The sequence below is a fragment of the Polyodon spathula genome, chromosome 4, assembly GCF_017654505.1.
Source record: "Polyodon spathula isolate WHYD16114869_AA chromosome 4, ASM1765450v1, whole genome shotgun sequence".
Taxonomy (NCBI): Eukaryota; Metazoa; Chordata; class Actinopteri; order Acipenseriformes; family Polyodontidae; genus Polyodon; species Polyodon spathula.
The window spans coordinates 77,077,154-77,096,390 of NC_054537.1; the positions used below are offsets into that span (position 1 = coordinate 77,077,154).

At 37.0% G+C, this 19,237-nt stretch overlaps 2 protein-coding genes across 6 annotated transcripts in view; one reads left to right on the forward strand and one right to left on the reverse strand.

Moving 5' to 3' along the window:
* The window catches only part of LOC121314886 (39S ribosomal protein L13, mitochondrial-like), a 36,758-nt gene extending 24,790 nt beyond the window's left edge, over window positions 1–11,968 (forward strand). For both annotated transcript variants that reach the window (XM_041248622.1, XM_041248621.1), the window contains exon 7: window positions 11,796–11,968. Coding sequence is in view for 1 of the 2 variants with exons in the window: in XM_041248621.1 (XP_041104555.1) it covers window positions 11,796–11,820 (25 nt within the window). In the remaining variant the exon portion in view is untranslated. The remainder of the gene's footprint in view (window positions 1–11,795) is intronic.
* A 639-nt stretch (window positions 11,969–12,607) lies between these two features.
* Window positions 12,608–19,237, reverse strand: part of LOC121314884 (collagen alpha-1(XIV) chain-like) — a 76,800-nt gene continuing 70,170 nt past the window's right edge. For 3 of the 4 annotated variants that reach the window (XM_041248618.1, XM_041248617.1, XM_041248620.1), the window contains 4 exons: window positions 18,832–19,020; window positions 17,505–17,582; window positions 16,721–16,876; window positions 12,608–14,266 (listed from right to left, as the gene is read on the reverse strand). In XM_041248618.1, the coding sequence (XP_041104552.1) occupies window positions 13,992–14,266; window positions 16,721–16,876; window positions 17,505–17,582; window positions 18,832–19,020 (698 nt within the window). In that variant the 3' untranslated portion in view covers window positions 12,608–13,991. Of the gene's footprint in view, window positions 14,267–14,825; window positions 14,887–16,720; window positions 16,877–17,504; window positions 17,583–18,831; window positions 19,021–19,237 lie in introns of those variants that run through there. The other variant, XM_041248619.1, reaches the window with a different exon arrangement.

Consider the following 19,237-nt stretch of genomic DNA (forward strand, 5'->3'; position numbering starts at 1 on the left):
GAATTAGACAAAGCTTGAACAGTTTTTTAAAGAAGAGATATTGCCAAATCTAGGTGTCAAAGTTGGTAGAGACCTATTCCAACAGACTCACAGCTGTAATTGCTGCCAAAGGTGCTTCCACCAAGTATTAACTCAGGGGGGTGGAGACTTATCAAATTATGATCTTTCAGTTTTTTATTTTTAATATATAATTTTTTTTCTCAATAAAAACTTTTTTCCCCTTAACAGTGTGGAGTATGGTGTGTAGATAAGTGGAAAAAATCCTCATTGGAACTGAGGCACTGACACAACAAAGTGTGAAAAAAGTTAAAGGGGGTGTAGACTTTCTATAGACACTGTATACATTTGACATTTTATTATTTGAGGGTTTAAAGTTAAACAGTATTGTGTTACTGTTATTTTGTTACCCCAGTCATGACTGATGGGAACTTGAACCCCCCGGCACAGCAGCATACCTTAATATCAGATAAACCTTTTAACCTTTAAATGAACACCAATATTTTGTAATTATTGTCTTCCACGAGGTGTTCTGTTAAAAGTTAGATCAGATCTGGATAAGCATATATGCGCTTTTATTATTTTTGTCAGCAAGTTAATATAAAAAACATTAAGTTATCCCGTAGATTAAAAATGTTTGCTGGTTTAAACCCACGGTTTTTGTAACCTGCATGATTGCTCTCCATCTTTCAAGTTTATATGTACATTTAAACACACAAAGACCAATAAAATAAATGTAAAAAGCAAAGCTTTAGCTTGTCCATGATGACATCAGCAGAAAACGATCACATTTTCATTTTATACAGCAGTATAATCACACTTCTTCCATGAATGCAAAATACTGAATGCTGCAGTTCATTCTGTTTGGAATTTATTTGCCATTAACATGCACAGAGGTTTATATGTTTGGAATTTATTTGCCATTAACATGCACAGAGGTTTATATGTTTGGAATTTATTTGCCTGTAGCATGCACAGAGGTTTATATGGGGACAAAATCTTTCAAGTAAATCAGTACCAAGCCTTTTAGTGCTTTATATGTCAATAGTAATATTTTTTAAATCAATTCTAAAACGCACTGGAAGCCAGTGTAGTGAGGTCAACACAGGAGTTATGTGAGCCAGTTTCTTTGTTCTAGTGAGAACCCAAGCAGCTGCATTCTAAACAAGCTGCAACCGTGATAAGGCATAATGCGGAAACACAGCAAATAAAACATTGTAATAGTCAAGGCAAAACAAAAGCATGAATAAAAGAAACCTAATGTTAGCAATGCTTTGTAGATGATAAAAAGATAATTTCATATTTTTTTCAAATATGAGCCTCAAAACTCAAATAAAAAACAAGTATAACCCCCAAATTTCTCACATCAGATTTCAGGTTGCCCAAATCTATTTAAGAAATTTGCAAGCTCAACCGCAAAGCACAATTTCTGTCTTAACTGAGTTCATTTGCAAGAAATGAGACATCCAACTTTTGATATTAGTAAGACACTCTAGTAGGGCTGAAATAGCAGTGGTGTCACCAGGTTTTACAGAAATATAAAGTTGTGTGTCGTCAGCATAACAGTGGAAATGTACACTGTGTTTACGAATGACCTCACCCAGTAGTTGAATACAGAAAGAAAATAATATGGGACAAAGAATAGAACCCTGGGGGCTCCACAGGTAATAGTAGATAATCCTGATACAAACACCCCTAAAGAAACAAAGTACTTTCTGTCCGTTAGATATGAACCAATTTAGAACAGTTCATTCAGGCCAGCCCAGCTTTTAAGATGATCAATTAAAAAGCAGGATCCACAGTATCAAAGGTAGCACTGAGGTCTAAAAGAACCAAAATGCATATACAGTGAGTCTGCATGCATCAGTAAGTTTCTGTACTATGAGAAGACTGACATTTTTCAAGGACACTGCTCCTATCCAGAAATCTGTTGCGTTGTTAGACTACTACCTTTGCAAGAGCCTTGGCTAAGAATGGCAAGTTAGAACTGAGGCTAAAATGTCTCAAAACAATACAATCTAAGTTGGATTTTTTGAGTAGAGGCTTAACCAAAGCAGTTTTGAAGGCAGCTGGAACAATTCCAGTTGATATATCTATTTATTATAGAAAGAACATCATTACACAGATAACTAAATACATATTTGAGGAATCTAGTTGGAATTGGATCAAAGGAACAGGTGGCAGATTTTCATCTGCATCATTAACATGTTAAAATCCTTTAGTGAAATTAAAGAAAATGATTCCATAACAGGCTATCCATCTACAGGTCACATTCAAATAAGCACAATCCTAAGGAATTTGATCCCTAATATTAATAGTTGATGTTTTGAAAATTGTTACATTCTTAGTGGGAGAGGCTTTAGTGTAATTCTATGAAAGATTGAATGAATGCAGCCATGCATCAAAACATTCTACAGTATAATGATACCATCTGCTTGCAGGCAGACAGTTGTATCTTCCAACATGACAATGACTCAAACCATATGGCAAAGTCAACGAGATCAAAGTTCTGGAATGGCTTTTGTAATCACCAGATTTAAATTCAAAAGAAATGTTTTGGTCTGATCTGAAAAAAGCTGTAACCAAGCATTGTGTATCCAATCTGTCTGAGCTCAGTGGGCCCAGATTTCACCACAAGTTGTAACTTGCAGGTTAAAAATTATCATAATAAAAGCAAAAAGAAGACATACTAAATACTAATTAATTACAGAATTTCTAGAAGTTGGGGGAAGAAGTCCATGTACTGTACATGCCCACAACCATTAAGCTCAGGATATACCAGTATATTCCATGAGCATTAAATAACGTTTTAAGTGTTTTTCTGTGTTATGGAAGACTTCGATATTATCGATATCGAAATACGTGTACGATATCGATATAAAATTATCATATCGTTGCACTCCCATAACACAGAAAAATATAATAACACAATTGCATTGACACACACACACATAACACATATATATATATATATATATATATATATATATATATATATATATATATATATATATATATATATATATATATATATATATTAATTGTGTGGCATGATAGGGAGAGGAGTCAAGCGAAGCATCTGTTTTGATGGGGCCCTGCATAGAGGCAGGGGAAACCCTGCAGTGAGGGTAGTTGTTTGCCAGGCTATGTGAAGCTGTGTGGTTCAGGAGAAAAGATACTGTGGAGACCTGTGAAGTTCAAATGTTTGTGTCTGGTAAACGGCGTAGCCATCCAGTGGTATAGTTAGGGTTTGTAAAAGTTTAGGTAGCGCTCCAAAAACAGAGTTAGGGTTTTGTTTGTTTATTTTGTGTTTGGAAATAAAAGTGCACGAATGTGCTTAATTGCAAGTTCTGTGTTTGGGTTAACTGCTTCAGGGTGCAAACGAGCTGAGTAAGGAGAGGCTATGATACAGGGTATAGATGTTAACAGATATTTACATAACAAAAGCAATAACTAACTTTAACTTAGTGATGCTTTGCTTCAGAATATCCATGGAGAAAAACAAGGTCTGTTGTATTGTTTTACTGTTCCATCATCAGCCACCTTAAAAATCGAAATATTTCTATACGTCACTGCACAGACTTCGGGGTTATTCATTTTCTAGCCAATTCTGAAGTAATTTCATCTTCTCTGTGTATAAATGCTGACTCACGGCACCTCCAAAAGTATAAAGTGTGGTGTCATGCTGAATTTTGCCCTGGTTTAATGAGACAACTTGTGCATTTAGATAGAGGTACACCAAATTACAAGTCCTACACCTTGCAGGATAATGTTTGGAAATATAGGGCCACTGTGTCTTCTGCCAGATCAGCCTACTACTCGAATCTTATAGATAACAATTTGAATAAAAAAACGAATCCACAGTCCCCTCCATTGACTACTTTTGACTGATGATTTCACGAAGGACTTAAAAAATAAATAAATAAATTGCTGACATTCGCAATCTAGTACTCAATACCACCATTAAACAGGCCACGTCATGAAATAGTATTGACGAACCACACTTATTTGATGCATCAAGATCAGAACAGGTCTTTGACGAACTACACTTATTTGCTGCTGTAAGTGTCTTTGAAACTTTTTCTCTGATAAGCCTGCAGGATCTTACAAATCTAATAATGAACATGAAATCCATTACCTGTATTTTAAACCCTCTTCCGACTACACTGTTCAAGGAAGTATTTGCTAAGATTAACACTGCAGCTCTAAGTATCATTGACAGCTCACTATTGTCTGGTATTGTCCACAACTCCTTCAAGGTTGCTGTTATTAAACTGTTATTATTATTTTAATTCCACAATGTGGAAATTATTATCAATGTCATTTATCAAAAAAATCGATATTATAAACCCAAGTTTTAAGTAACATGACCAGATACATTTTGTTGTAAACTAAAGTAGGGCAGCCAGGGAATAGAATATAATAGAATAGAATAGAAAAAGATTTTAAAAATTGTGGTGCATATTTTGTCACATGTCCCCTTCAGTCATGAGTTTTCTTTTCTGTATGATGATAAAACTCATGAGTGACATTTGTGGCCACAGGGCATGAAGGAAAATAACACTATATTAAAGGAGTACAAATACATTTGTTATTAAAATGTTTGTGTACTGTTAAACTACAGTTAAGCTTTTCTCAGTTCTTTCTAAGTCAGTTTGGTATAAGTTGCTCCAAGTTTTTTACTGCAACACCTGAGACAACCATTTAGTATTCAGATCCATCAGTGGAGACGTAAAGACAGGGCCCTTTACCCCCCTTATTCTTACCCATGTAATTACTGTAAGCACCCCAGTGAGGGGATTTACAAACCTACTGCCACCACCTGTACTACAACTAATACAATGTTCCCCCTTTATAAGTGTCCCTTTATACTGCACCGTCGGTTATAATGCAGCATAATGCCATGATAGCAGCTCTTTTATACTCATTATAATGCAGAACACGAATAGCATAATCTTTGACCTATGGCTCTCAACGATAGGACTGTAAAGGTGGTCACTGTATAACATAAACCATTTGAGATGCCAATTCCAGATGAAAAAGACCAACAGTAATACTTTGAGATGTTGGTTCCTTGCTGCTACACATCTGTGTTCTGTTATTCTCTAAGTCAAGTTTGATCGTTGCCATTGTATGAGAAAAGTAATCATTTTGTAAAGCTGCTGCAACCACATATCAAAAAACCCATTTGAGGTAGTGATTTCATATTTGCAAGATTATAAAAACCCTACTTGGCAAATGTGTCTGTGACCATTACATTGACTTCTGACCTAATATATCTGGCTATATCAATGATAAAGACCACATGCTTTTATATAGTATATTTTATTGTTGGTAGACAGCTGTATTCTATGATTCTCTCAAAGTTCCATTGCAGATGGTGTCCATTACAAATTAACCATTTCATTGTTTTAACCTGTAGACCTGGAATCTTTTTGACATATCCATTTTACAAGCTATTCAGTAAATCGTATCTAACTGACATGCATTTGTGTATAAATAGTTAAATTCCAAATGTCTTTTCAAATCAAAAAGATTCTTGGGCTTGATATTTGGGTTTTAATATACAGTATACAATTGTGCTGTATCAGAGTGACTACAGTTTCCAGCTTCTTAATACGTTGTGTAGATAGGAGATCTTGCTCTTTCATATTGTGGTGAGGCAAGTTTCCCAGACACAAAAATAGGTCTACCAAACATGATCAAACTACAGATTAGCAGGCTAAATTAGTTTATTCCTCCTGGGGTTTAGACCCATGACCTTTGTGGTTGAATGTCTGACGTGTTTCAAGCATTGTCTTTTCTTTAAGTAGGCCCGTTGCATTGCAAACAGTATACCGATAACATCAAGTTGTATTCATATTTGGAGATGTAATCTGTACCCGAATTCCGTATGCTACTAATAATGGTCTTGGTAGCAATATTTGCCTGCTTCAGCACATCTAATCTCCATATGAAGATAATTAACCAGGTGTCCAAAATTCATCAAAGTGCTGAGTCTACAGAACAGTTTTGACTTGTTTGAGGAAAATTATTTGTTTCACTTTAAATTTTTCTAAATTTAACATAAAAAACTAACCTGTTTTAATGTGCATTCATCCTTCTATTGTAGATCTACAATATATCTTGGGGGTGTACTCTGTATTTTGAACATAACATTAGTATCACATCCTTTCTAGGATACATGGGTTATGTGCTGTTGATATATATTTTGGACTAAAGTATGCATCATGTTTGATGTTTGGGAGTACAGATCTGTTATGCTGGTATATGTAGTGTGTACAACAGGAGAGTTAATTTCCTGAGCAAGGTGGTGAAGGGGGTTAAAGAGATGAGGAATGATTGTAAAACTGCTTACCAATAACCATAGGACTGGATGAAGATCAATAACACGGCATGGTGTTTATCCTTGCAGGGAAGAAAAAGTATTCAAGACAAGGATTAATATTGTATAATGTGCTTATTGGGGTGGTCTGGAAGCGGCAGTGGCACGTCTACAAGTGGAGGTGGTCTCCCCCCCCCCCCCCCTTCTTTAACTGGAGGCTCCATCTTTTTGGGCTCCGGCCACAGAATTTCCAGCAGCAAAACTGCTGCTGGTTGATACCACAAATCCCTCTGCAATGACATGCAGGCATCTCCGGGTGGTGACATGCAGACATCCATGGAAGGGATGTGCAGGCATCCCCAGGTGGTGACGAGCTGGCATCCCCAGGCGATGGCGAACTGGCCTCCCCCGGCGTTACAGACATGGCAGCCCTAGGTGGTGCAGGCTCGCCAGCCCTAGACGGTACAAGCTTGGCAGCCCTAGGCACTGCAAGACAGGGCAGGAGCAGCCCCTCAGGAGGCAGCAGCAGCGGACCTCTGGTGGTGGAGGCAGAAGCAATGGGTAATCTTCCTCTGGTGGTGGAGGCGGGAGCAGCGGGTAATCTTCCTCTGGTGGTGGAGGCGGGAGCAGCGGGTAATCTTCCTCTGGTGGTGGAGGCGGGAGCAGCGGGTAATCTTCCTCTGGTGGTGGAGGCGGGTGGAGCAGCGGGTAATCTTCCTCTGGTGGTGGAGGCGGGAGCAGCGGGTAATCTTCCTCTGGTGGTGGAGGCGGGAGCAGCGGGTAATCTTCCTCTGGTGGTGGAGGTAGGAGCAGCGGGTGATCTTTCTCTAGCGGTGGAGGCAGGAGAAGCAGGTAGTCTCCCTCTGGAGACTGGTGTGGCTGTCCCTCGGTCAATGGAGACTTGGGCTTCCCCTGGGTGCTGGACGCTCGGGCTTCCCCCACTTGGACGTACACCCTGTCCGTGTGTGTGTGTATTTATTTTATGTTTAAAACGTATTGTTTAGTTATTATTTATTGATGTTTTGTTTGGCAGGAAAGCACCTGTGTAGAATGTGGCTGTCTTCACATTGGTTAATTGATTGTCAGTTTGAGGACAGCCACATCAATATAAAAACCTGCAGCTTTGACTGAGCGAGGTGGAGTGTGTTCAGGAAGAAAGTACGGGCGAGAGTTCAATACCAGCATGATACTTGTTTTAGTTAGTGTTTAGTTTTTTCTGTCTATTTTGGCGAACATGCCATTTTCTTTTGGAAAATGTTTTGGCTATTTAACTCTATTTAATTGTTTTGGCTATTTATAATTAAAACGCGCCATAGCGCTTTCTTAACCTAGTGCTGTCTGTGTCTGTCTACTTCCGGGTCTGTGAAGTCACACCACGAAACCAACCAGCCACAGTGCTGTATTATTATTTAGGAGCCACTCTGCTTATCTGCAATTTCCAACAATTTGATGATCTAAAATATTATGATTTCATAACAATATTAAATTGTGTGCAGCAGTAAAAATCATTAGCACCTTAATATAACCATTATAATAATACGTGTTAATTGGAAAGAATACAATTGCACACAGTTACTGGACATCCAGCATCCTGTCTTGAAATTGGCACACATTTTAACTATGGGCCCAATATTTACATTATCATTGGAAACATAGACAATCCCGGTTTTGAAACAGATTTCTTTCGGATTATTCCCTTAACAATGTCAAAAAATAAGCCCAGTAAGAAAAACAAAATGCTTTTGTATGCTCTCTCAACATTCCTGCCTCTTTGTGATACTGTCTACAAAAACACCCAGTCACCCAGTGCAGTCTTTGTGCTTGTATGCCACAATGCATTGCTAAGCAGGGGGAGTCTGCCTTGGCTGGAATGCACCGAAAGGAATTTAGTGAAGGTTGGGACGTGTGGACAGTCTGTTGAGACTTGATTGAACAAAGTGCAGCCCTGCAGCAGCTGGTATAGTACACACATTGTCGCTGAACAATCTAATGCCAAACAGTTTGCTAATCCACACAATTATTGCATTTGCCACTAACAGAAACAAATGTGGATTTATGAAACATAAAGTTATCTTTTTACATTTATGCTACATATTGATATTTTTTTAATGACTTGTACTCTGCTGAATGTCCGGTAGGAGGTGCTCTGTACCTCATCGCCAGCTTGTATTTTCTGTCTACTGTATACCTTCCCTATAGGGAGTTTCTTCAGATACTAGAACTGAGAATCTAAATTATTTTATGTACATAAGTAAATACGATTTTGTTGATTTACCACACCATCTCTGATGGTGAGTGTGAGACCACTTCACCGTTTTAAGTCCTAACCTTAACTTTTGTTTGAGCAATGTATTATTTACCTTTCGATAGGGTCATTCTTCACACTGAAAGCTGCAAGACTTTCTGTGCCAAAATATAAACAGTTCTATAGTAACAGTTACAAGATTGTATAACCTCTTCTGGTGATTCTAAGGATCTACGTGTCTTCATTCAAGCACCCTACTTTAAAATATATATTATTACTTCAATTAAAAATATTTACTGATAAGTCCTGGCTGTGCGAAGCAGGCCGGTCTTTGCTTGGTCCCCCAAAAGGAGGGTCACATTGGCTCTGGCACTCCCGTGGGTTAGGGAAGGAAAACTGTCAAGGACTGTTTCTCCTCATCGCACTACATCAAACCCTGCTGGCCAGAAGCCCAGTAAGCTCAAAGGCAGACACCTGCAGGGCTTGTATTCTGTAAAAACTTCCAAGAATTCTATGGCCAGACATTGCAGTATGTGAACAAGATTTATTTTATTTTTATTTTTTAAGGTTTATGCATTATGAAAGCATACGAAAGTTATTATTCATATCTTAGACATTCAGACAGCGAAAAATGCTCTGCCCACATAATTGTATAAAAAAGGATCTTTATTATGAATGGGCTGACATTATCTCATTGCCATGAATGGAATATGTATATGAAGGACTTAAAAATGCCTACAGTCCAAACTGACATTAAAATGGAATGCATTTGCAAAATAATAATCCTAACTCGCCGGTTCTCAACCGCGGGGGGGTGGTGGGGTGGGGAGTGTTCTAATAATACAATAATTATAGTACTAATATAAAAAATGACACAAGTGTTAATGTGAATTTTATGAACTACTTTAGTTTTAAAACTCAACGAAATATATACATACGATTGTTGACTGAACATAACAGCCATGTTAACAACAACAGCAGCAAAATATAGCCAATAGATGTCACATAGAATCCCGCAGCGTGATGCGCATTTAACATTTAACAGTATTTAAACAGATTTTTTTTATTATTATTGTTACCATTATTCGTATTATTTCGATGTGTTAATTTGGGTGTACATGATGTACTTATAATTAGGCATGATTCTAGTGAGACTACAGAGATGCTTACATTTCTTGAGTTTTTTTTTTTTCTAAATTAAAACAACAGAACAATTCCATTAGTTGAGAGAAATCTTCAACAGATATATCTTAAAGGATGATGTCATATAAATGATGATAAATTCATAAATCATAAGGCAGGAGCTTGTAAGGACTTTTATAATAGTAAGGGCATCAGACATGGAAGCTTATGTTTGTGACCAGTACAAACCACTGCAGGCAGTGAAGAATAGTCTTACGTAAAGCTGTTAATTTAAATTGGGTCTCATTAATCTACATTAGAGATTCTTGCCAGTGTATATCCTTTACTATGGAGTCAGACAAAACAGAGATGCCGATGTTGTCCTAAAATATTTCCGCAGAATGTGAGAAGAGTTTTGTTGTCCAGAATGGCGTGAATAAGTGGTTACACGTAAATCTGTTTAGGGTTTTTTTGGCACTTTTTTCCGCTCTGTGGGGTTAGACGCAAACGCAAGTCATATTTCAAGAAATTGGACAAGTTGTGTCAGCTGGTGTTGAACCTACCCAAAAAGTTGGAGGCTAGAATAATAATTTCTAGGCTTAAATGCCAGGAACTTAAAATCAGAGTTTTTGTTTTCTCGTCTCACGCCGCCAGACTAGAAGCACATATGGCTTATTAAAACTTAAATTGATTTACATTCAGCTCCTGTAATGCAAGACAACAGAGAGCGAAAGTGCTTGCCAAACCACATTTAAATGTGAAGTACAAATAATTTGGGTTATTTTTTTTTTGTACAAACAAAACTGCCTTTTTTTTTTACTTTATACTTTAAAGTTGTAAGACATTTAATAGTGTATTATAGCTGTGGGAAGCCATGTTTAGGGGAGCTTTGCTGAGTTTCCAGGTGTTGAAATTGTTAGTTGACAAAGGGTCTGTCAAAGTCCTCATTATGATTTGACCTTGTGGTGTCAAAAGGGCATGGTTTATCTATTTTTTCACTGGAGAGTATTTGTTGCTGTTGGGTGGGGTGGGGGTAATATACATATTAAAACTTCTGATCTTTCAGCAGTCTGTGCTGTGGGGCCCTCATGTCTAGGTTTACCACCTGTTCCCATACTGTCCCATCCGGCTTTTAAGACCATCCTATGGCCTGAAGGAAATAGAGTGGAACCCCTTTTATTGCGTCCGTTTTGTAGCTGAAATTTGAACTAAATTAGTAGCTTGAACCATTGAGCTCTGTCATTGAATTTCTAATGATTATAATTTTTGTATGCCTTTTAGAGTTATATTCTGCCTTGTGGCCGTTTATTTTCTTGATACCTTTAGAGTTATTATCTCAATCGCAAATTCCAGCCCTTTGTATTGCAGAGAGGGGATTGTTATGTAACATGATGCAAGGTAGTTTCCTGCCCCATTACTATGGAATGATAGCATCGTCAATCTTTCTGTCAGTCCCTAAATATGGATACCTCCTTGAACAAATGTGCTGGATCATTTGGTGTTCTTTACAGTTCGATATCTACTTGAACTGCACTGAGACTGAAAACAAAGCAAATACCTGCTGTAAATTGCCATGAAGGTGAACTGTGTGGAACTGGTGTGTAAATACTTGGGAGATCAGATCTTGAAACTGCTGAAACTAGTACAACTTGAATTAGTCTTATGAATGTTATTTCAATACCATGATTGCAATATGTAAGGACTTAAAAATACTTACAGTTCAAATTGACATTAAAATGGAAAGCATTTGCAATAAAACACATTAACTACAGTATGAAAAACAGTAGTTCTTTGAAAAGCAAAAAAAGGTACCTTTGTAATGGACTTTAAACAACTTGCTATTTGTGATGACTGCTGTGTATGTTTACTATGGTTTCTTTGGATCCAAGTCTACACATTGGAGGGGGGAGACTGTAAAATACTTTTTGGAAATCGACAGCTCAGATCTGTTCAGCCTACACAGTGTTATTATAAGCATCTCAATCAGGATGTTAAAATGTTTCTTTCAGCTACTCGCGGTTTAATTTGTTCTATAGAATTGTTTTGGAAATGTTATCTGCACAGCAGTTTATTTATTTACTTTTTTTTTTTTTTTTTTTTTTACAGGCCTGAAGACTTCAAAATGAAATAATGCACAAGCCACAACTCTACTCCCAGAAATTGAGGATGACTACTGTATTTAGCAAAGAATTGTAAATCTGTCATAGAAAAGGTGATTTAATTACATTTAATGACATTGACTTTTATGACCATGAAATAAACCATGTTACTTCTCCATATCTTGCTTTTACTTTCTTTTTTTAATTTAGAATGTAGGGCTTCTAAATCTGGTCAGAAAAATCACATTTCCTTTCAGACATCTAGGTATAGGAGGATTTAGGAAAGAAATTCTAGTTTCTAACAAGAACTGTATAATCTTTTTTTTTTTTTTTTTAAAAGACCGATGCAACACAAATGTATCTATATTCAGAAAAGTTAGCAGTACTGTAGCACAGCTGCTGTATCTGTGGAAATTAAACAGGAAATTAATTCCCCAAGTTGCTCTTAGACTACTAAAGAAAATCGCTTTTCTCTTCCTTTTTGCAATTCGCTTCTTTCAAACCTGAAAGTTAATTTAACAGCAAATAATCTTGGACCAGCAAATCATTGAAATGGTGGCCAGAAGAATTTTTAAAATGTATATTCTGTAGAGCAGCATTAAGAATCATTATCTGAATCACTAGGTTGTAGATACATTTCACTGTTATGTTTAAGAACTCCCCCCCCCAAAACATAGCCTGTACAATATTTAATTGATATATGTTTTTACATTTTAGTGAACTACAGATATTAGTGTTATTATTCCAAACCCAATTACCATCACCCACACAAGTGAAGTACAATGCAATAACATTTTTAAAAAATACAGTACAAATATGTATGGTTGTACATCTGTTTTATTGGTTATACAAACGAGAAAAATAAATTACCTCCTAGGTTAGCTTGGAAACTTATTATGAATACCTTTATATATTTTTTTCTGTACACTCTTACCATTTGTTTTATGGCCACTGTACCTACAGAATAATTATTGTATACATCTAAACGGTGCAAAGACAGTGGTATTTTAAAGTATTTGGTGTATTGGAAGCTCCCAACCAAAAAGTACATTTGCATAAAAAATAAACAAGAAATTATTGGATTCTTTTGAGGTTTAAGTTTTATTGTTGTTTTTTTAATTGCATTTTTTATTATTATTGGAAGTTTCACAAGCATTGCCAATAGCTTTGACAACACATCAAACAGATTTAAAACACATACATGCATATCCTCAAGATCTGCTCTGCATTATCTTAAAATGTACCCAAGAGACATGGTGGCGACACAGGTGTCGACATGTAATGTTTTCTGTATTGGGTACCAGGGGCCAAAAAAAACCAATCCTGATGGATTCTTTAAATTTAGCTAAAATGTTGTTCCTGTTATTCCAGCATGTGAGGGACAAGCAAACAATGACTGAATGTATTTTGCACAGAAAATCACACTGTAAAATATTGTAAATAACTTACAATATTTATACATGTTCATGAACTTCCTGTTTTTGGTCGTTTCTGGATAATCTCTACATTTGAAGATACCCTGTTGATTGCAAGCATGGCACCCACTGACCAAAAATCTAGAAATTCAACTGGTCGACACTTAATTATTAGTAATCTTGGAGTATTCCTGTTAAAAGTTAAAAGATTCACAGCATCAAAGTCAGCATCTGATGCCACCATGTAAGAAAAGCTCACCAGAACTGAACAAAATGCATGTAAATGTTCCTTTGAAATGGTTACAAACAGCAGAGAAACTTTGATTATTTCTGCAGATTTTTGGCATTATTATTATTTCATCTATCTGTTTTACGTTTTCCAAAAAATCTTAAGAACACCTTTGGCTATTATAAAATATCTTTAGACACTACATTCCAATTTATTGTACTGCGAAATGCAAACATGTAAAACCAAATACTACTAAACTGTACATCATCGTAAGATTATAATACAAAACTGTTTTCCTACACAGAAAATATAATAGCACTGCAACAATCTAAAATTGTCCACACAATCATCTTGTTGCATCCAGTCATTAAGCCACATGCAGGTTTGTTAAAAAATAAAAAATAATATTTTCAAAAGATATCAGGCCCTTCTGACTTCTCCTTTTACAACATGATCCAAAATGTCACTGTAAATAATTTGTAAACATTTCATAATTCCACTACAGCATGAAACACAAATCGAAATATCCATTGTGCAGTTAGTACGTGTGCTTTAGTTTTTAGAGTGTTATGTCGGTCTTTTTGTCGGTTGACTTGGCCTTCCTTTTTGAGATGCTTCTGGAGACACGGTAGCTTCCTGGTGACCTCACCTCAATGGAATCTGTCTCCGGCTGAACTGGGTGGGGTGCTGGGTAGGGGTTTTGGGGTTGCTGAGAGTAGGAAGTATACCCTGCATATGGGTCCTCCTCCTCCTCCTCCTCATCGTAAGAGTCATGTGTTTGGGGGTAGCTGGGAGGTAACTGTACAACTCGATCGCTTGGGTTACCATATCCACCTTAACCCACCACCACCAAGAGTTTGCAAATGGTTAGCAAAGGGTGGGGAGAAGCAGAAAAAATACAAGCAAACCATTATTAAGGATATTAGCTTCAAGAATTAATTTTTATAAGTTAGGTAATTTAATGTATATCTGCTGATTCAATTTTTTTTCAAATATTAATCAGATTCAAATGATCTAAAGGGACGAAGTACAAAATACAGGGAAACACCATAGAAAGCCAAGACTAGACAAGCCCATCACTGGAATTAAAGAAGGGATTCTTGAAATAACGGGACTGCTTTTAATGTAAATTTTACTTAAGGCTAGTAAGCAAGAGGAATCTGCAAGTTAATTTACTTTGTGGTAGCAAAAAAAGCGATAATCACAAAAATGGGGGGCTTCATTAAAAGGTGCAGTCTTAGGTGCTTGAGTTGTGTACAAACATATGACAGACTTGATGGTGAAAAAGAAAACGTTCAATAGTGGTGGTTACTGGAGACTTTTCCTAGGATGGGATGAAGAGACATCAACGTGGCTGCTCGGCCCTTCATTTAGCTTTAGGTGTCTTTTTTTGTGTTTAGCAGGCACAGATTATGCTGTTCAGTAGTCATTGTCATACTGTTCTCGACCTTCAGCTATAACCCATAGGGGAGGGGCAGAGGTACAACAGCAAGGCAGGAAAACAAAGAGAAACACATACCACAGGTCAGTAGGCATACACAAAAACACAAACAAGCTCATTGCTAAATTACTATGTCTACTCCACTTGAATGCAAAACCTTCTACAGCTAATCATAGTCATTCACAGTTAGACAAACATTCCCGCCATTCTGTGTTGAGGTTTATTGCCTTTTCACAACTGTAAATGGACAATAAAGACTTGGCTCTGTGCTATACATTAATTAAATGTTAGGGCAGCACTGCTAGTCATCTCACATGCATTCAGTTGTACCACTTTTACATGCACAGACAGTTTTAAAGGTAGATCTCTACACATCGACCCAGCAAAGTAAAAACAGCCATTTGATTGAAGTGTTACAGAATGTTGTTTTTTGTTTTTTTTTGTTTTGTTTGCTTCCAGCAGTTGTCATTAAGCTGTAGTTTTGCTTGGGAATACACTGACATGTAGTTGTTTTACATTTTAAGATATTACAATGTTCTGTAACATTATGCAGCTTTATCACTGGTCTCAAATTAATGTAAATGTTTTTTGCAGTTCAGTACTGCCCTGAGGACTTGGTGACCTCCAGGTAAGGATATACAGTGTAAAGGCTGTATGGTATGACTTGATCAAATCAGTTTGCTACCAGTGGAATACCTCAGTTGTGCCACAGAACATTGTTTCAGTAAAAACAATCACAGGTGTATTTAAAATGGAAAATGCAGCACACTACAGAAGGCAATGACAAGTAACAAGTAGCTTGGGGGAAAAAAAACAAAAAAAAAAAAACACCACAAGATTCTGTAGCTATTTAACTATTGTATTTTAAGGTGCTGCTGCTTTAGTTATGGAACTGAACAGGTAAACATTTGATATGTAAAATATGTTTTGTTTTTTATTCAGTGTTGATTGGTTAATCATTTAGTTTATTTGCTCCAATCCTCTTTAACCAAAATAAGCATTAATTTCTGTATTACAAAAACCAGATGAATAGAGACTTTCAGCTTCAGAGTACATACATTTCTCTATATAAAAAAAGAATAGCTATAAAATGAATTCTCCTATGAGTTTAATTACACTTATATTTTACAGCTGTACTGTGCCTGGGAATTAACTGCTTTACAAGCACAAGGCACTAACTGAGCCAGACTGTTAAATTGTTTTCATCTTCATGGAGTGTTAACTCTATAAAAAAAGGTGATTATAATACATGGCACCCATATATGGTTATAATTTGGGCTTCTAGTTTTCAGTTTTTATTTTCCACCTCTCTCCCTCCCTTTAAACTTTAATTAATAGTTCTTAAGCCTTCACTGAATACCGGATTGTTTAAATTAGCGACGCACTACTAGAAACTAACGAGGTGCAAATTAATAAACTGAATTCAGCCATTAAAGCCAGAATGAAATGCAGGTTCAAATAGAATCAGGTGAGATCAATGCATGTCATTTGTTAACTCAATCAAGATATGAGGGTAAAAAAAAACAACTTCCTTTGGTAATTTGTGTTTGATTAAGAAGTGAATTGGCTCAAATAAGTTTAAAGGCATCACATGATCAAAAATAAAACCCGAAAACTAGAAAACCTAGTTATAATGTAGCAATGCACCTTAAAATACAGTAACTGGTGTTAGACATATACATTTGACTAGACAAAATAGTTTTGTACATAAACAAACACAGACCCCTAAAAAACGAAATTGTGTATATCAAGCCAGCACAGAGTTGTAAGAAACTTACCCATAATGTTCTGTTCAAAGATGCATGATTAACTGATTACAACAGGTCAAGGGGAAGATTGGTACTCACCTCCGACATTGTAACCCATACAGGATGAGGCATCACAGTATCCCTGGGGGCCAGCCTGGCCTGTTGGGCCGGGATTGCCTGGGCGTCCAGGTGTTCCTTGGTTGCCTGGTCTTCCTGGCTGTCCTTGGCTGCCTGGTCGGCCTTCACCTGGAGGTCCTAATAGAAAGAAAAAGAAAACTCACATTTGATCCTTTTACCTCTCATTCTAAAAAGGGTTTGGGGTGTATTCTTGTTTAATTCACTCTGTTACCCCAGAAAATGTGTTCCAAAACTTTTTTTTTAAAGTCCAATTTATTGTCCATATTTGACCTATATACCTTTTCTGACTGTGTTTGACAATAAATTAATAAACATAATCAAGAATACATAAAGATCAGTAGGAGACTGCCTGAAATATCACAATTGTAGCTGCTCAACTGGAATTTAATGACCACTGTCCAAAATTCAAGCAAGCTGTAAATGATTACATTGCATTAAATTGTGGAAACCTAAGATGGCTGGTATCTCAAACCTACTGTGTATCAAAGCTAAATCTGTGAGATTTAGGACCGAGAACCCTTTGAGGGTGGGGAGAACTTGAGATTCTGTGCACAGTAGTTATTCTATTATTAGCATGCTTGAAAATGAAGAGTACTGCAATGTATCAACGTTTTAGGACCACCCTTCATGTACTAATGAGTACTTATTTTGTAATGTTCCAGGACGACTGTGCTATGTGGGTGAATCAAGATGATATATCAACATAGCATGTGTAACATTTTATTTAAATGAGGCTGTCCATTACCTGGTGGTCCCTGTGGCCCTCTGGGTCCTACAGTGCCAATGCCTGGGCTTCCTCTCTCCCCCTTGTCTCCTGATAAACCTGTTGCAAGACACAGCAGTTAGAGCAGAGGAACATCTCCATACTAATTTCCAGGTGTCAGCATTTTTTAGTACTGAGATGTTTATTGATTGTTATTAACCTTACAGTCCACGATAACAGTATCTGGTGGCTGCTTGCAATTCTGCATATTAAACAATTGGCAGTAGTAGTTGTTTTTATAAAAAAAAAAAAAAAAAAAAAAAACATCCTAAACCTTTCTATATGCTAAAGCAATTGAGTGCTTTATGCAAACCAAGTACAGTAACTTGAATTTGGCTATGAAGATAAAGAGTATTCCAGGAATCGAAAATGTCACGTTCTCCATGTAAACCTTTTTGACAGGAATGCAAACAAATCTTACTGCTGTTTAACTAAAAGCTAATTTGAAGGCTGTTTTTATTTTCACAGGAAAGCCTAAGAGATAAGCATTTAAGTACACAGTCAAAAATTACAGTGCATAGTGTGAAACCGTGGCACACTTTTACCATAGATCTGGAGACTTGGAAACTTACAATAAGTGTGTCCAAGACTTGTCCTAATCACTAGGGAAAGCAGTGTAAATGATTAGATCCAACTTCTGAAGCAGGAATGGTGGAGGTAGTTTAACATACCTGATGCAGTGATTTTTAATTTGCAGCAGTGTTTCTGAATTAAGTCAGTAAGATAACCGCAGAGGTTCTAAGAGTCAGATATTGCAAAATCCAGCTGTCTTGATTATTCTCAGCTAGAGAAAGTCCATTGTTCAAAGGGTCATGCTCCCTTCCAAACACTGCACAAGTACTGGGTTGAGTTGTGCTAGGGATTACAGGATCTTCTACTCCCACTACACAGGCAGATTTTCACAAATTACATGAAAATTAATTCTGAAATGACCGATATAAGGCAGTCAAATACAAGGCCAAATATTTTTTGGCATGACCTAGATTAAAACATCTAAGTGTTAAGTGTTAAGTGAATTACTTTCCCCGCTACATTGCCAGTGACTTCCTATTTAATCACATACAGCCAGTCCAGGGCATCAATAACTGTAAAACACTATCAAAGAAAAAAAGAAACTAAAGAAACATAGCAATTCGACAAACCCCTGTGGTACAACACTTAGTTTACCACTAAAGAAATTGATAAGGACTTTTAGTCAAAGCATGTTACTACTGCTGCATTACTATCAAATTTATTTTTAGTACCACTAAAAAAAGCCTCCCTCCCATAAGGAAAATGCTAATGTTTCCTGCATGATAAATTTCCGTACCTCTCTCCCCAGGTCTGCCTGGCTCGCCGTTGTTTCCTGGGAATCCTGGTCTGCCCGGCAGTCCTTGCTCTCCTGCAGGGCCCTGAGGTCCCAGGCGACCTGGCTCTCCAGGGGGTCCGGGCACCGCACGCACCGACACCGACTGGCTGGGGATCTGGTTCAGGATTGAGTCATACCTGGCCATGTGACCTGAGGAGACATGTGTGTATATCATGGTGCTGTTTCACATCCAAATGAAGGCAGAAACTAAAGTTAAATATTTTAAATAAATGTACACAGTAAAAACTTGAGTCACAATAACACTTTTGATAATATTACATATACATTTTTTAAAATAATTTGTCACATATTTGAGTGTTACTGGTGTACTGGTTTGTCAACGTCCTGTGCTGTAGAATAACATAAG